Source organism: Ascochyta rabiei, chromosome 4 (genome assembly GCF_004011695.2).
Source record: "Ascochyta rabiei chromosome 4, complete sequence".
Classification (NCBI taxonomy): Eukaryota; Fungi; Ascomycota; class Dothideomycetes; order Pleosporales; family Didymellaceae; genus Ascochyta; species Ascochyta rabiei.
In genome coordinates, this window is record NC_082408.1 from 612,336 (window position 1) to 629,692 (window position 17,357).

Consider the following 17,357-nt stretch of genomic DNA (forward strand, 5'->3'; position numbering starts at 1 on the left):
GCTGCAAAGACTGAGGAGTGATCCGTGAGAAAGTTTGGATGCGATCAACGCTTTTGTAAAGAGTGTTGGTATGGAAAGAAGAGGATTTGACCAAGGAGACAAGGAATCGCAAGGAAAGAGCAAAGGAAACAGAAGTGATGAGCTGGCTGTTGGTTGTTTGATGCTTCTACCACGTCGAAAGACAGATGTCTTATATACCAACTCACGCTCAACCGTACCTTTTCACAAAGTCACCTAGCATGTCAATGTTGGAGTTGCTATTCTTGCCTGTGGGCGTCTGGACCTCTGTTGTTTCAGGGCATCTTGAGTAGTCGCTGGTGGTACCAATGAGAGGCTCGAAGCGCGGTGCGTCAAGAAATGTCCGAGCTGCGCTTGGACGCAGGGCAGCGGCTACAGACAACGAGACCTGTTACGGCGAACGTCAGTTCGATGACGGCCACTCACAAACGAGGAGCGCTGATGGTGCCTGGGTGCATTGGCCAAGTTGCTCTGCAGAAATGAGTGGACGGGAGACGACTGCGGCTGTCGCTGTGGTTCCCCGGTCCCAGCTCGACTGCCCGACCAGCCTCGCGCGCGGGAGCTATGCTTAGACTTGTTGAGGCTCAATCAGATGCACGAGGGCATGAGCTCAGTCCCCAGTGCAGCGATGTGTGTGGTGATGTTGGTGTTGATGCAGACATGTGCGGCCAGACCGTGGGTGGTGGATCAATGGCCTCGGCGTGTAAGCGCAGAGCTCTGCACACGTTGGCTGAAGACGGCCGCTGGTGGTGAATGGTGGAGCTGATGCACGCTGTACAGACGAGGCGCAGGCCTCAGGTGGTGGTGCAGATTGATTGCTGATCAACGCGTACTGCGTAGCTGGTCTGTAGCCTGAGAAGAGAAGACGCGCCGAAGCCTGACGTCATTGCGAACAACACCACACTGCCTGGCTTTTGCCAGGCAACACTACGCTGAAGACGAGATCACGTCAGGCTGTGTTGCTCGCGTCGGACCGTCGGAGTAATGGAGTATTCGTGCCCGGAGTGATGGAAGGCTCGGTGCACATGTTCTCTCCGCGTCTGCGGCGCGGCACGCCCTAGACGCGCCGGGGCAGGTACAACCGCGCCATGCCGACAGCTGGGGGAGATAGCGGTAGCCACTGCTCACGACAATGCCGACGATAAGTGTCACGAGACGCCTTGGGGGCTCCCTTGGATCTCTGGGCCTCTCTCTCCCCTCTCCCCTCCCAGCATGATCACGATGGGTCTCTTAGAGTATAGAAAGCACCGGGTCGACTGGTAGGCACCTCCAGGCTCAAGCTCCCCACACCTGCTTATCGTCCGTGTCACAGCCAGCGCAAGCAGCACGAGCGCGCGACCAAGATCGCGAGCCTGCCTGCGACCTACAGCTACCCCCTGACGCCGCAAGAGCGCCGCCTCCTCGCCAAGCCCATCCAGGAGCTCGTCCAAGATGTGCAGAAGAACGTCACCAGCCCCGTCGACCTCCTCCGCGCGTACGCCAAGGTCACGCTCAAGGCGCACGAGAAGACCAACTGCGCGACCGAGATCCTCTTCCCCGAGGCCGAAGAATGGGCCGCCAAGGAGTGCAACCTGAAGGGCCCACTCGCTGGCATCCCCGTCTCGCTCAAGGACTCGGTGCAGGTGAAGGGCTTCGACATCAGCGTCGGCTTCTCCACGCACACTGGGAAGCCGTATGCTGCCGACGGGCCCATGGTGCGCCTCCTCAAGGACGCCGGCGCCGTGCCCTTTGTCAAGACCAACCTGCCCACCACCCTCCTCTCCTTCGAGTCCACCAACGACGTCTGGGGCCGCACCACCAACCCCCACAACGCCGCCTACTCGCCCGGCGGCTCTACCGGCGGCGAGTCCGCTCTGCTTGCCTTTGGAGGGAGCCGCATTGGCATTGGCAGCGACGTCGCGGGGAGTGTGCGTGTTCCTGCGCACTTCAGCGGCTGCTACTCGATCCGCTGCAGTACAGGGCGCTGGCCCAAGATGGGCATGAACACCGCTATGCCCGGCCAGGAAGCCATTCCCTCCGTCTTCAGCCCCATGGCCCGCACGCTCAACGATCTCACCTACTTCACCCGCAGCCTGATCCAGTGCAAGCCCTGGGACTACGATTACACCGTCCACCCGCTCGCCTGGCGCCAGGAGCTGGAAGATGAGTACAGAGACAAGAAGGTGCTCAGAGTCGGCGTCATGCGCACTGACGGCGTCGTCGATCCATCGCCCGCCTGCGCCCGCGCCCTCAGCCTGGTCGCCGACGCCCTGCGCGCAGAGGGCCACGAGGTCTTCGACGTGTCCCCGCCGTCTCCCTTTGAAGCGCTCAAGCTGGCCTCCCACCTGCTCCTCTCCGACGGCGGGCAGACGTTCATGTCCTTTTTCCGCACAGGCGAATGGAACGACCTCGGTGCGGCAGTCATGGTGCGCTACATGCGCCTCCCGCGCTTCGTCAAGAAGCTGCACTACTGGTGGGTCAAGTACGTCCGCCGCGACCGCATCTGGGCCGACCTGATCAAGGACTGGAGTCCCAAATCCGCCTACGAGTACTGGCAGCTCGCCGGCAGGCGCGAGACATACAAGGCGCAGTTCTACGACTGGTGGAACACGCAGGACATGGACGCCATGCTCGTTCCCCCCAACGCTACGCCCGCCGTGCCGCACGGAGGCATGCACGACGCCGTTAGTTCGTGCGGCTACACGTTCCTCTTCAACCTGGTACGTACCGTCTTGCAACCTCGGCCCTCGACCTACTGACTTGAACAGCTCGACTACTCCGCCGGCGTGCTCCCCGTGACCCACGTCGACGCGGTCGCCGACGCGCTCCCTGCAACGTTCAAATTCAAGCAGCTCAATGGCATCGCACAGGGCGCGTACAAGCACTACGACGCCGCCAAGATGGCCGGTCTACCCGTCGGCGTGCAAGTCGTGGGGCGAAGACTGCAGGAGGAAAAAGTGCTCGCCATCATGGAGCGGGCCGAAGACGCACTAGACAAGCATGGTGGGCGATACACATTACTCGAGGTAGACTAGCCAGCGTAGCCAGCGTAGCCATCATAACCAGCGTAGCCATCATAACCATGTCACATTGCATTGCATTGCATTGCCTATACCGATGCTCTTTCCCATTCGAACAAGTCAATTGTACATCTACGAAGGCGGCATCGCGTCAAACGACTGCGCAACCTCCTTCTCCCACCCAAGCCTCACCTTGCAGTAAATCTCGGCTGCGGGCGCAAACTTCTCCATCCCCTCGTCCAGCAGTCCCGTGCGCAGGACGATGCTATCCGGGCCCAGCGCTTCCTGCGCGTGGTATACGTGCGTCGTGCACGTGGGGCGGTAGTAGCAGTAAACGCTCTTGCCTGGAATCGATCGTAACATCAGCAGCGAGCTCGTGATGACGGGACAAAGCGGTGAGGTGTAGAGGTGAAGTAGTAGCGTGTGGAGAAGGCGAGACGTACCAGAATCGCCCTTGTAGGTGTATTTGCCCAGGCTGTCGCCTCCCTTTGCAAAGGACAGGTTCTTGGCCGGGATGATTTGGTTCAGCGTGTAGGTGGAGCCGGAGAGCTGCTTGCAGGTGTTGCAGTGGCTGGATGGAGGGTGTCAGACAGCCATGGCTCTAGCACCCAATTGGTTTTGGTTGATGGGAGAGCGGCGGCAGAGAACGATACGGAGAAGGGCTGATGGAGCTCACCACAGGATATGCGCCTGCTGATCCTTCTCCAGCGTGGCCGTCCACTCAGTAGCGCCGCAGTGGCAGTGACCCTTGAAGTTGGACATATTGTGTATTGTATCCTCGAGGTTCCGAGATTCCGAGATCCTGATTGGCAAATGGCAATTACACAGGTCAACGAGAAACCAACAAGGTCCTCAGCAGCTGCAGCTCAGGGTATTTATACCGCTCCACCCATCCTGCTGCGCGATCAACAGCAGCATCAGATAACGCCCAGGGAACAGCAGGATTCCAAATCCAGCTCTTTCTCTACGCAGACTAGAGGGGCCCTTGAGCGGGATGGTGCTAGCCCCACCCCCCGCGACCGCCCGGGATGCGCGCCTGTTGACGTAGCGCCCGTCCGCGAGGGGAGCGGTGCGGTGCGTGGGATTCCAGACCAAGCTGCGACCTGCCTTCCTTCACCTTGTCTCGAGATCCAAAGGTGCAGATGGCCTGTCCATCTGGATTACCTTCAGCAATGTAGAAATGCAGCTCGTAACCTCATGGCGCGCTGTACACATGTCGGATTCCGCCTGCATTGCAACTGCGCATAGCTGCGCAGAGGCAGACCGGCTGAGGTGAGGTGTAAGCTTGGGCCACCCTCCGTGCGGGGCTGCGAGAGCTGGATTGGGCTTGGTGCGGCAACCTGGAGCGTGTCGAGCTGCGGGTCCGTCGTCTCGAGCCCACAGGCGCGGGCCATAGGTAACCGAGCGTAGCTACACTGGCAGACGGACATGTTCTGCTGCCTCTTGGGAGGTCCAGGCGTGGTTTGGTCGCTTGTCGAGATGGTGGATCGTGCGGTTGGGGTGGGTAGGTGGATGATTGTCTCTTTGCGTCTTGCCTCCACGGGATACTCTGATCTCCTTTTCACATGGAATTCAGAGAATTCTTACGTCCAGTCGACTTTCGAGACTTCAAGTGCAGCCACATGTATAGATCCTTGACTCGACGGCCAGCATGGGACCTGCAGATACGTTTGATAGTGTGCTCAATACCCCTGGTTCCGGTAAAGTCACAACTGTAGCGGCCTTCACCACTTCACCACTTCACCACTTCACCACCTCACACTTCACCACTTCACACTTCACCACTTCACCACCTCACCACCTCACCACTTCACCACTTCACACTTCACCACTTCACCACCTCACCACCTCACCACTTCACCACTTCACACTTCACCACTTCACCACCTCACTACCTCACCACCTCACCACCTCACCACCTCACCACACTCGCACAAGGCGCATAAACAAGACGCAATCAAGAAAATAACATGTTCATGCTCGCTAGCAATAATGTCTGATATCTAATCCCATTCCATAACATGTTCATGCGTCGTGCGCACTTAATGTCTATTTCACATCCAACTCGCCGCTTACGACAGCGGAGGGAAGCTCCTCAAGAAATGGCTCGGGCACTCGTATCCGCCTGGGTTCACGTCAAGGTACTTCTGGTGGTACGCCTCGGCATCCCACCACTCGCCCGCAGGCAGGACCTCTGTGCTGACGGCGCCCTTCCACCACTGCTCGTTGACCTTCTTGGTAATCTCCTTGGCGACCTTCTCCTGCTCGGCGTCGTGGTAGAAGATGGCGCTGCGGTACTGGGTGCCGACGTCTGGGCCCTGGCGGTTCTCGGTCGTGGGGTCGTGCATCTTGTAGAAGAATTCGAGGAGCGAGCTGTACTCGATCTTGGCGGGGTCGTAGACTACTTGGAGGGCTTCGGCGTCTGTGTGGATGTCAGCACAATGCTGCTTTGGAATTCACACTCGCTGCCATCGGTGGCGCGCGCGAATATCAAACATGGCTTACGGCCGGTTCGTCCACTGCAGACAGCGCGGTACCCGGGGTTCTGTGTGTCGCCGCCAATGTACCCAACGCGCGCATCGTACAGGCCCTTCTTGCCAAACTCGCGCCTGTACATGTGCTCAACGCCCCAGAAGCATCCAGCGGCGACGGTCGCCGCTTTTGCGCCCTCGGGCACGTTCATCGGTTGTGCGGGCGCGGAGGACATGCTGGTTGTGAATGGCCGGAAGAACTTTGTGAGAAAGGACATGGAGAGGTAAAGAAGGAAAGGAGCGCAAGTGTAGGTGAGGAGCTTCAGGTTGGCGATGCGAGGCTCGGTAACGATTTGGGCGCGTCCATGACTGGACGGCATTGTTTTTATGGGTCGCGCGCTTTCGCCCCACGAGGGTTCGATGATGCCATCGTTTTCTGACAAATCGCGTGGCACCGTCTAAGCTGGAGCGTCTCCGGACGAGCGCGCCGAAGCGAGGCTGTGGCGGATTGTCATCTTTTTCGACGGCAGCGGTGTGTTGCCTCTACGTTGTGGTGTAATACGAAGTATAGTCGTGAGCTGCGGTCGCTCTGTGAGAGTTGAATTCAGGCTTGCCGTGCAGATTGATGCGGGGTGACCTTTGAACCAATACCTGGTCGTAAAAGGCTACAAACTCACTCAGGCTTGGGGTTCAATACTGTACTTGATGTCGAGCTGCTGTTGCTGTTTACTGAGGCGATGACTTGCGGATATGTGTAACAATGTCACGTGAGTGTGCCTTTCTCTCCAACACGCGCAAACGGCTGACGGTACTGGTCGATGGGCAAGAACCTAGCCAGCCTGTCCAGTAATGCCTGTGCTGGAAACAGCTGTCGAACAATCGGACTCAAAGGTTCTCGGAGTTTTGCGTTCAGAAACGCTATCTTCGTTCCACGTACATAGTACTTCGGTCAGCACAGCGTTGAGCATTCCGCGTACTGTGAACTGTACAAATGAACGCTTAGCAATGGATTCGAGCATCGACAAGCAAGATCTCTCCTATGGAATGCCTAGAGGCTAGATAGAGAAGCCCTACAACAACGTTAAGTTGCGCAGCAATTGATCACACTCTTCGCTAGATATTGTTATGAGTTGCAATTGTGGGGCAGTGCGGGGCACCTTCTTGCAATCACAGCGCGTCGATATCTCTGTCACAGACTTCATCGATATGCCTCGGTGACGGGATCGACTATGCTGAATGCGAGATATACGACCAACTGTCTCAGACCATGTAGTGAGATACCTTTCGATTGCTGGTCGTGCCGCGACTTCAGTACATCAGCTCTGCACGGTCAGATCTTGTGAAACACTACCGTACTGTGTACACCTCCGTTCGTCCAGTACTCTTCCATACTCCAGGTCGCATGACAATAACAAAGTTCTCAACTTCAGCTCAATGCTACGTTCGCGGCTCGCTTCACCGGGTAGAGCTTCTGTTTCTATTACTCAACGTGTGTAATGAACCGTCAATCTCCTTCGCGAGATTCGATGCCGGCTGAATGTACTCTCCGCATCGAGCAGCTGGGCTTGCGGTCTGGACCGAATCGCTTTTCATCTGGATATACACCTTCCTGGAATGCAAGGCCTGCCGAGATGGTTCGAAGACCATACGAACAAAGTGCATAGGCTTCCTCTGTCGGCCTTCGAATTGAGCGCATATTTTCCGTGCGGCTGGGCTCTTGCCAAGTCGTCCGTCTGGACGCTCTGGAGTGACAAGCATTAATCTGCGGTTAATAAACCCGTCGATGTCTGCACACCTTACCAGGATCTGCGACATGGGTAAGCCCTGCACATGAACCTCAAATCCTCTCTTTTCGGACAGGATACAACTCTTGTGCTACTAGGTGATAGTATGATCTGTTTGCATCGCACACCAGGCTGATTGACTGGGTTCGCCGCTCTCTCCCCTACGCTACATTCAACCTGCGTCGCTATCGACCAGCATCTGGACTATTCATCTCGACAGGCCCGGTACCGAACATCGCCAGCGTTCCTTGCTGAGCTTCAATATCTGTCCACTGTGCCAGCCCTGTACGCATGCTGCGTGTAAGAATTGGAAAGTGTCCAAGGATCGTGTCTCAGAAGCGTAACATGTTTATTTTGAGAAAGAGCCTATATTTGGCATGAGCTATTGAGTATGTCTCCAGATACATGCATGGAGCAAACATCTGGACCGGCTGAATCCCACCTCCGCTTTCCAGGTTTTGTGGACGGGAGACCAGACTTGCAACTACCAGGACGGGGCTTTGTGCAAGGGCCAGGCCATCTTCTGTCTCGAAAACGAACAGGTTCGCTTGAAACTATCTTTTCTAGCTAGCAGCTCACGTAAGAGCATAGCTGTGATCTCTGGGGGCTGAACTTCTTGTGTACCTTAGAATGCGGCGATCTAGTCTACGAGACCATCCAAAGGCAGGTGCATCTACACTTACTGTCTATACGAGGACGCCTCCGCCCTGGAGATGGCTCTGGACCGTAGCTTACCAGCGGACCGCCGGACCATGAGCTCTCGATATTGCTGCTAAGCTTGGCGACAACGCTGAGCCCTCGGTGTATGGCTGCGGTTTGGCCTAGCTGGAACTATTGGACCACCACGGGTCCTTGTGAAAAGTATATAGTCTGCCCCAGATTCCCAAATGATCAACCATCACTCTACCACACTCGGTCACCTTCGTTCAGATCTTCAAGGCTCTCCATTCCACACCCAAGCACCATCACCATGAAGTGGCTTTTTGCTCTTGTCCCGCTCGTTGCTGCGGCTCCAGCCCTTCCAACGTTTAACGGAGGCGATGCTCCCGCTCCAGGACAGGTACACCTCTCAAATCTGTAAGACTGGTTGTCGAGGCTAATCTTCCCAGGTCAAAATTACCAAAGTTGGTACAGGCGGAACAGGATGTCCCCAGGGTACCGTCAGCTCTGTCATCTCAGACGATCGAAGCACCATGACCCTGATCTACGATGCCTACGTTGCCTCCATTGGTCCCAACATCCCGGTCACTGAACAGCGTAAGAACTGTCAGCTCACCGTCGAGCTCGAGTATCCCGGAGGTTTCCAGTACTCAATTCTGAGTGCCGACTACCGCGGCTACGCAAACATCGAGAAGGGCATCAGTGGCACGCTGAAGTCTACCTATTACTTTGCGGGCTTGGCTCCTCAGGTACGTAGCTCGCCTCACAGAAACCTTCGTACAACGACTAAACTGTATCAGACCAGTACACAGTACGACTTCGTCGGCCCTGTGACAGGCGACTATGTCAAACACGATGAAGCCGATAGCACTTCTACTGTCATGTCACCGTGCGGCAGCAAGGGTAATCTGTTGAACATCAACTCTCAGATCCGTCTGACGTCTTCAAACTCGAAGGCTACTGGCTTGCTTACCTCCGACTCCACCGACCTCAAGTTCAAGCAGATCGTCTACGTGCAGTGGAAGAAGTGTGTCCCTGGCAGTGGTTAAGTAGGGTGTGCTCCTCTGTGGTATTACGCTCGGAACTTTGCGCGAGTATGGGATTGAGTTTGTTAGTGCAGAGTTTTACGGACAAGTCTCTTGATTTGAATCGATTGAGTCTTTTCGTGGTTGAATCTTTCCATGGTCGAATCTTTGAATGCTTGATTCGTATGTGACCCGTGAGTGCGAGGAACGTGTTAGGCAAGCCTAACTTCGAATTTGCTAGGCATGATCTCTCCTGCCTTGCTTCGTCGGCTTAGCGCACTTGCCATCACATGAGTAGCTCAGAAGATCCTCGCTAGCACACATCCTCTGCCAGCAAACACCTCTTCCCATCATTTATAGACTAGGCTCTGATATCGTTTCGCATCAGCATCGCTCACTGTCCCCATTCGCTATCTATCCTTCTATCACTGAACGAGCGCTAAATAACGCAACAGCGGCATTGGTCAACCACATGGCTGGCGAGTGTCACGAGCACTCATGGAGCCAGTGGGAGTCCGACTCCGGATACGGCAGCGACGATGTCTTGCCTAATCTCGCATTTGACCCAGACCCACTAGCGACTGAGAGCGATGAGGTTCTCTCGCCTGCTGCCTTCGCTGCATTGATCGCTTCGATCGAAGCGGACGCACGGGAGAGATTGATACCATCCTCGTCGGACGCGGTCCAGACAGACTCCGCACACACAGCTTGGACAAGCCCACATACACTCAGCACTGGCAGCCTATTGTACTTCGATGAACAACGACCACCCTCTCTGCTTTTGCAGGGTGAGGCTGCATTGGAAGACAACCAAGCGCAATTTGCACCACCAACAAAGCAGAAATCTGGCTTTCATCGTGCATGCAATCTAAAACATGCCACAAAAGCAAAGACATCAGGTAATCGTGCCAAGCGTGGCCGCCCCCTAGGCTCGAGAGACAGCAAACCACGCAAGCCCAGGGCTTCTCGCAAGGCTAGGAAGAATGCAGAGACAATGACAGAAAGAGAAGCTGGATTGGCGCCCAAACCTGTGCAACTCGTATCGCCAGGAGAATGGAACAATACGCCTAGCACATCATCCGACTCGGCTGACGGTTGCAACGCGAGTATACCTGCTCGCGTACACAAAACGCCCAGATCCTTCGATGGAACAGTCTTTCGATTGGCGCCTTCGTCAACAGAAAAGACTTACGACATTCGAAGACCAAAGACAGCTCCCCCGCAGGCCCCGTACGAGATGCCCGATGAACACAGTCTGGCCGGCATAGGCTGCAACAATCGGGCCCGTCACAAGGGCGAGATCTACCTGTCCAATGGTAGCGCTGTACAACTCCCTGGCTATGAACACACTGCATGTCATCTTCACCTGACAGAGCGCTGCGATTTCTGGAGAAACAACGATCTTGGCTTGATATGCACTGTTTGTGACCACTCCGCCAGTTTGTCGTACATATCAGCTCCCAGACAACCACACCTCGTTTCTACTATGGTTCTCAGGGCCCAAAACCTGCCTTTGGAGCCATCCATGACACAGCCGATCATCATCGACCAACGAGAGGCTTCTGAGATTTTGACCATGATATATGCTTCCATTACCAGCAAACAGGCTGGTGCATACACAACTGGCACCCGTCGAATTCCACCACACGCGTTTCTGTTCGAACTTGTGGACTGTATCAAAGAACAGGAACCACACCATCTGGTCACTTGTCAGACCCTGGAGAAAGACTTGGGAAGGTGCATTGAGAAGCTGGTGTTCGAGAGGTTGCTAGCACGAACTGGTCATAAGTATCGCAAATTGAAGAAAAAGTACCTAAAACATCACAGGCTAGCGGATATCATACCCGAGCTGTCGAGGGATGAACCTGGCTTGGAAATTGTGATGGTGACCTGGGACTGCATCATCAGATGTTTTGCAGGTCTTATGGCGTTGAGGTTGGAGCAGAGATTTTGAGCGAAGTGCTAAGAGGAAAGGTCTCGTTGGCAGTTCACGGGTAGGTGGATAATAATTCACAGTGAATGTAGACTGTGCACAAGGAGGCAGTGGGTCCAGTCTTCCCCCCGTGAGCCTATTGACTGACTGTACATGGAAGCAAGGCAAGATGAAGTCATCACGACACAGAACAGTCACAGTGAGCAAGAAGAAAGGTTTCGAACAGCGAAGCATATATTCGCCACAGAACCGATTTCAGTCCTGAAAAGCGCCATGCTACAAAAAGGTGTGAGTTATACACAAAGAATGAAAGTTGTGGTCATCGTGCAACGATACAATCCACTCTCAAGAAGGGTTTAAACTCTAACAAGAACATCAATCGTGTCGTCCGCAGACTCCGACTTGTAGACAGAAGAAGGCGTCTAGAAGAGGAGCGAGCGAGCGTGGCGGCGGGCTTTGGTGCTGGTGGAAGAACCAGCAGCCTCCTCGAGCCAGGCAATGAAGGTGTCGATGGTGAAGGTCTTGGGGAGCTCGGAGCCAGCACCGCTGGAAGGAGCAGGTGTGGGGGAGGCAGTGGGGGTAGCGACGGGGGTGACCTCAGCGGCGGCCGAGGCAGCAGGAGACGAGGCAGCAGGAGACGAGGCAGCAGCGGACGAGGCGGCGGGGGCAGATGTCGGGGTAGCAGGAGTAGTGCCATTGCTGGGGGTCGAGGGGGCGGGGGAAGAGCCGGAGCCGGAGCCAGCGGGCCACAGAGCAGGGCCGGGGACCTTGTAGTCGATGGTGGAGGCGTAGGGGTTGAAGATGACATCGTCGACAGTGTACAGGCTGGTGCCGACGACACCCTCGGGCTTCTCGGTTCCGGAACCGGTGACCTCAATGTTGAGACACTGGGGGTAGTTCTGGGCGCCGTTGGCGGAGCTAGCACCGTGGAGAGCGATGATCTCGTGGCGGAAGACGTATTTGCCAGCGGCAAGAGACTCGGGAACGGTGACGGGCCATGTGTTGTTCTGGCCGATCATCTTGACGGCAGCCCACTTGCCGTCCTCGTAACCGTGGGCATCGATCTTGGTCCACTTGAGCGAGGTCTTGTCGACGGATGCAACATCGCCGGTGTAGGGGGCGACGTAGGTGATGACGGGACCCATGTGGGACTCGGGCCAGGTGGACCAGTGGAACTCGACGGTGCCACCGGCGGCGACCTTGGCCATGGAGTCGGAGGAGCCCTCGGGGCTGGCAGCCTTGTGGCAGATGATGTCGGCCGTGCCGAAGGAGTTGGGCTCGACAAAGCCGTTGTCAAGGTTCTCGGCGTACCAGCCAATGTGCTCAGGGGAAGTCTGGCCGTTCTGCTTGGCGTAGTAGTAGTCGAGGGAGAAGCCCTGCTCGAACTTGCCGTCGATGGTGACACCGGTGACAGTGCCGTGGGCAAGGGCGCCAGCAGCGAAGGCGGCAACGGTAGCGATCTTGGAAAGCATGTTGATGGATTGATACAAGTTCTTTGGAAAGAAGTTTGAGAGAGTGGTGAAAGTTGTCGTTACAAACGATGGTAGTTCTGAAAAGAATGTGGAGCCGGCTAGCGGACTTGAATGAATGAATGAAGGTGGGAAAGAAGGTACTGAACTGTAGCGATGAGATTTAGCACTCGAGGTACCTTTGCATCCTTATACTCCCGCTGCTCTCACCCCAGATAGTCCAAGAGAAAAGCCCAGCACACAATGATTCATGCCGCGCGCAAAGTGATGACCGTTCGAGTCCGTTCGATGCATGACCCCTGAAATGCCATCCTACAGTTCCGCTTTGAGGCGAACAAGCGACATTGAGGGACCCGTGAGTGTTCCGTGTCTGCAGCCTGGGCGTCAAAACGAAACCTCGGAACCGACTGCCGGTAGCATGATATAGTATACCCCGTTTAGTATAGAGGGTACGCAGTGCACGTGGCAGGAAGGCTCTCGAAAGGTGGGTCCAGTGTAGGTGTGGTCACCGAAAACAGGTTTAGCGAATATGTGAAACATGCATCCAAGCGCCCTTGCTTAATCTTGCCGCAGAAACATTGACGCCGCCAAGGTCACAATTGTTTCTGTCAGGTACGTGCCAAGAGCGGCTCATTACGTGGGGCAGCTGTCAAAGGTCTGATTCCCTTCGAATCAGGCTGGTTGACATCGTAGGCGGACGTCAGAGTGAGCGCTTATGCATCGATCTTGATGTGTCATCGTCCGTCCGCAAGCCACATCGCTGCCAGCTCCGTACAGTAAGCATTGAGATGTTAACCTGAATGCCCCTATCAACAGCGTGTTCTTTGAGGCTGCCGCCTCGCGGCCTTGTTATGGCCGTCGATTCGGTTCCTGGAGAATACCAAGATCTCGAATCGCCTGTGCAACGGTCATGCACCCAAGTCAGGCTGGATGGTGTGGGTCTGTGGGATCGGAGCACTAGTTCTGTATTAGCCAGGGGAAGTCGCAGTTTCACACATGAAACAAGCAATATTCCTCCAATAGAGCGCGGAACAACATCTCCATGCAGCCTGGCTTGCATGATGTAATTATTGGAACGACGGGTGCTCGGAAAACCAAGGCATGGCATCCAGATGCGGTTGCAATGGATGAGAAAGTAGGTCAGCTTTGTCGAGAAACCGCTGTGATAGCAAGATCTCAGCATGAAGACCTTGTCTGACCGTAGAGGGTGTTGGTTCGTTTCGTTTCGGTTTGCATATTCTATCCGTGCATCGTTCAGGCTTTCGTCAGGTCTAAACAATGTTTTCAAACAAAATCCATGTTGACGAGCCCAGGTCGGGTTGCGGCGGTGGTATAGACAAGCCTGTAGAGAATGTCTTCCGAATCCGAGAACAAGAAGATTGTCACAACTTCAAGGGGTCAGTCAACTTGTATGCTTTGGCAGAGCGCTGTTATGACAGACCAAACAAGATCGAGCAGATGCTGTCATCTTATACTTACATTCAGTGGTGTCAGAACGCACTACTAATATCGTCAGGTTGGCCAATTTGCTTGCGCGGAGTAATGCGCTCAAAAGGCCGCATGTCGACTGAAACACTTCTCGTCAGACCGCAGATGTTCAAACACTTGGATCTTATCCAATCACTCAATCAGCGTAGCTGTTAATCTTGCACGGAACGATACCCAGCGTGGGATGGCGAAAGTGCTCTCTCTGCACACCACTCTCCGGTCTCAACAGACTACAGACTCTGCCAGCCATACCTCAGTCTCGAAGTGCTTATCTTCCCTGGCAGAGTATACTTGCAAAGGTATCGAGACCGCCTTTGGCAGCAAGTGGAACTAAAGTGTGCAGCGAGGATGTGTAAACATCTGGCGTCTCCAGCTCAGACATCGCTACTGCGGTCACTACGCACCAGACGTGTGCGACATACATATATGGGGTTCTGTCTGTTTGTCGCATGGTTGGCTTGACATCGAGAAACGACTATTTGTGCTGTGTTTGTTACAGGCATGAAGTGGCTGGGAAACCTGATTGAGAAACCGATGTTGCGTCTGCTTGTTGCCATAGGACACCAAAGCTGGTGCTCGACAGGACGTGTGAGCAAGAAAAGACGCTGACCATGAGTGCCAGGTGTTCAACGTTGCAATTCAACTGGTGCTGAATTGGCGAGCCTTGTGTGCATGTACGCCAAAGCTTCCACAGGAACCAGGGATTGGAGCAAGTAGAAATGCCGAAATTTCTTTGTGCAAAGGAAAGACTCAAGAGTGGTAATTTGTAATCCAATCAGGGTATCCTTGTCGTATCGTGCAGCTGGAGGCGGTCATATGCGATCGTTGTCTGTCGCCACGGCTGCGAATGTTGGTCGAGCAGCTTCAACACTTTACTGACGGTCCGTCAGCCATCCGTGCACACCACTATATTGCGATTACCTGCAGACGACTTCTGGAAGACGAAGTGAACGAACCGAAATTGCTAGAACGCGTTACCGCAAGCATCGTGCAGGATTGGTGAATGCGCTGCAGCTACAGCATCAGCATCGTGCTTATCATTCTTTCAACGTCAGAAGAATGGACCATCAATTACAAAGAAATTGGTGGCGTGAGAGACGATGTCGTTGTCACGGCAAATCAGGTTGGTGGAGGTGGAAGGACGACGGCCGCCCAGAGTCCGTCGCTCCTTCCCGCGTGGCGTCATAACGTTTTGTTCCGAAAGCTTCGCCAACACGCCGACATCTCACGATAAGTCACTCACATCACGACTTGAACAAGACTCGGTATTTCTCCGATGCTCACCTTGGCTGTACTTATATCTGCGCGTCACATGTCCTGATCACCGCAGCTATGCCTCGATCCAGCGCGATGCACCGCGCCTCGGCTGAATTGCGAGCGGGAAATCCTGGAGATTTCAAAGCTAGCAACACGTTCGGCATATCGCTGCTGCCATTCCCCGCAACATCACCATCAACATCTCCACAATTTCTCCGGAGCCACAATTCCCCGCAAATGGCTGCTCGTAGAGCTGAGCGGGAGTGGAGATTTCATGCATTCATCTGGTAAGCGTCAGGAACGGGCAGGTAGGTGACGTGAGGTCGGTTGTGAGGCTCGTGTTTCCTGGTGGACGGGACTTCTTTATATGTTGGGGTGAATGCCGATCAAACATGTTCCCTACAGCATCTCAGTTCAATCGTCAAGATGAGGCTCTCTACCTTTCTCTTCTCCTCGCTGCTCTCTCTGGCTGTCTCGGCCGCCCCCCGGGGCTCGTCGAAGGTCCCTGAGTTCTTTTCTCAGCGCGTTGTCTTCACGCCGCCGTCGAACTACACCGACCCTCGCACTCTGTACGCTCGCACCGCCGAGTTCGAGAACGGCAACCTTCTCGCAACGTGGGAGAACTACAGCCCTGAGGGAACCGACCCCAAGTCCAAGGTCTACTTCCCCATCTACAAGTCGACCGACGGTGGATACAACTGGAAGGAGATTTCGCGCGTGTACGACCAGGCACAGCCCCAAAACGGACTCCGCTACCAGCCCTTCCTCTACGTCCTCCCCAAGAAGTTCGCTGGATGGCCTGCTGGTACCGTTCTGCTTTCCGGAAGCTCGATTCCCACCGACCTTTCCACCACCCAGATTGAGCTTTACGTCTCGACCGACAAGGGTTATACATGGAAGTTTGTCTCGCACATCGCTGCCGGTGGCGAGGCCGTCCCCAACAACGGTCTCACTCCTGTCTGGGAGCCCTTCCTGATGCTACATCAGAACAAGCTTATCTGCTACTACTCTGACCAGCGCGACAACGCCACCTACGGCCAGAAGATGGTTCACCAGACCACAACCGACGGCAAGAACTGGGGTCCAGTTGTCAACGACATCAGGCACTCCAGGTACACCGACCGCCCTGGCATGCCTACCGTCACTCTCCTGCCCAACGGCAAGTACCTCATGACGTACGAGTACGGCGGCGGCCCAACCAACAGCTCGAGCTATAAGTTTCCCCTATTCTACCGTCTTTCCGAGGACCCCGAGAAGTTTGACTCTGCCGAGGACCACCAGCTCATCACCACCGACGGTACTATCCCCGAGGGCTCCCCTTACAACGTCTGGACTCCAATTGGTGGCAAGAATGGAACCATCATCGTCAGCTCCGGCACCAACGGTGATATTTACATCAACAGGGGGCTTGGAGAGGCCGGCACTCCTTGGATCAGGGTTGCGACTCCTGAGAAGCAGCACTACACTCGCCACCTCCGGGTGCTGAAGAACTCCAAGAAGCTGCTCATCATGGGTGGCGGTGTCCTTCCTCCTACCACGACGAACAAGGTGCAGCTGTCTGTTATTGACATCACCGCGTTCCCTAAGGCTTAGGCCGAACGTTGTAGAAAGCTATAGTAGTATATAATGATACATGATGAATATAATGATACATGATGAATGAATCTTAATTCCAACCAAAATCCATTCTGTGACGAGCTGTTCAATGACGGCGACTGAGCGAGCGCACTGGTGGGTGAATGATACATTGTGAAGTTATTACAGTGCCGTCTAGACGTCTGCTGAGTGCGTTGACGACTAAAAGGCTTTCGCAGTATTCGCCGTGTTCGCCTTGGTTCGTGATGAACTTTGCAACGCAGACAGCACTTACCCATTGGTCTCGAGGACGACCTCTAGTGCATCGCGTTATTGCATGCAGTGTAGAGTAGCTGGAGTGAAGAACTTATGATAATCGCGGTCTCTCGCGTTGCAGAAGTAGCCGACTAGAATGCTCTCGCGGGCCTTCAGCGTATTTGTTAGTGCTCTGCAGCTTCTGCAGAGATGGCTGAAGTCTCATTGCGCCGTTATAGGAAGCAGGTGGTCTGTAGACTGGCACTGAATACATCCTCCTGTTTGATCGAGCATTGTCAGCTTGTTGTGCAACACAAAAGCGCGGTGTCGCGTACCTCATGCTGCTGGCGAAGCGGGCCCACTTTCACGCCGGGCCGACCACAAATCCGAGCCGGCGCTGGCGCGGGCGTTAGCGAGCCACGA

The 17,357-nt window shown here is 55.0% G+C and overlaps 7 protein-coding genes across 7 annotated transcripts, besides 5 other annotated features; 4 read left to right on the forward strand and 3 right to left on the reverse strand.

Moving 5' to 3' along the window:
- Nucleotides 1-1,230: 1,230 nt before the first annotated feature.
- On the forward strand, nucleotides 1,231-3,032 carry EKO05_0002624 (Amidase; the record flags this gene model as incomplete). The annotated part of the gene is made up of 3 exons (XM_038937983.1): nucleotides 1,231-1,277; nucleotides 1,331-2,717; nucleotides 2,766-3,032. The coding sequence occupies 3 exons, from the start codon at nucleotides 1,231-1,233 to the stop codon at nucleotides 3,030-3,032; spliced, it is 1,701 nt and encodes a 566-aa protein (XP_038801218.1).
- Nucleotides 2,231-2,273: a tandem repeat.
- Nucleotides 3,030-3,071: a tandem repeat.
- Nucleotides 3,072-3,149: 78 nt separating this feature from the next.
- EKO05_0002625 (uncharacterized protein) lies at nucleotides 3,150-3,779 on the reverse strand (the record flags this gene model as incomplete). Its single annotated transcript, XM_059635952.1, has 3 exons — nucleotides 3,150-3,361; nucleotides 3,461-3,588; nucleotides 3,694-3,779. 3 exons carry the CDS (start codon nucleotides 3,777-3,779, stop codon nucleotides 3,150-3,152), a joined length of 426 nt encoding a protein of 141 aa, XP_059491935.1.
- Nucleotides 3,780-4,739: 960 nt separating this feature from the next.
- Nucleotides 4,740-4,944: a tandem repeat.
- Nucleotides 4,945-5,089: 145 nt separating this feature from the next.
- On the reverse strand, nucleotides 5,090-5,868 carry EKO05_0002626 (Peptide-methionine (S)-S-oxide reductase; the record flags this gene model as incomplete). The annotated part of the gene is made up of 2 exons (XM_038937696.1): nucleotides 5,090-5,439; nucleotides 5,523-5,868. 2 exons carry the CDS (start codon nucleotides 5,866-5,868, stop codon nucleotides 5,090-5,092), a joined length of 696 nt encoding a protein of 231 aa, XP_038801220.1.
- Nucleotides 5,869-8,242: 2,374 nt separating this feature from the next.
- EKO05_0002627 (uncharacterized protein) lies at nucleotides 8,243-8,981 on the forward strand (the record flags this gene model as incomplete). Its single annotated transcript, XM_038937934.1, has 3 exons — nucleotides 8,243-8,332; nucleotides 8,382-8,681; nucleotides 8,733-8,981. 3 exons carry the CDS (start codon nucleotides 8,243-8,245, stop codon nucleotides 8,979-8,981), a joined length of 639 nt encoding a protein of 212 aa, XP_038801221.1.
- A 448-nt stretch (nucleotides 8,982-9,429) lies between these two features.
- On the forward strand, nucleotides 9,430-10,911 carry EKO05_0002628 (uncharacterized protein; the record flags this gene model as incomplete). Its single annotated transcript, XM_038945098.1, has 1 exon — nucleotides 9,430-10,911. One exon carries the CDS (start codon nucleotides 9,430-9,432, stop codon nucleotides 10,909-10,911), a length of 1,482 nt encoding a protein of 493 aa, XP_038801222.1.
- Nucleotides 10,912-11,312: 401 nt separating this feature from the next.
- EKO05_0002629 (uncharacterized protein) lies at nucleotides 11,313-12,362 on the reverse strand (the record flags this gene model as incomplete). Its single annotated transcript, XM_038945099.1, has 1 exon — nucleotides 11,313-12,362. One exon carries the CDS (start codon nucleotides 12,360-12,362, stop codon nucleotides 11,313-11,315), a length of 1,050 nt encoding a protein of 349 aa, XP_038801223.1.
- Nucleotides 11,614-11,653: a tandem repeat.
- A 3,168-nt stretch (nucleotides 12,363-15,530) lies between the features above and the next one.
- Nucleotides 15,531-16,697, forward strand: EKO05_0002630 (uncharacterized protein; the record flags this gene model as incomplete). Its single annotated transcript, XM_038945100.1, has 1 exon — nucleotides 15,531-16,697. The coding sequence occupies one exon, from the start codon at nucleotides 15,531-15,533 to the stop codon at nucleotides 16,695-16,697; it is 1,167 nt and encodes a 388-aa protein (XP_038801224.1).
- Nucleotides 16,698-16,727: 30 nt separating this feature from the next.
- Nucleotides 16,728-16,767: a tandem repeat.
- Nucleotides 16,768-17,357: the final 590 nt, after the last annotated feature.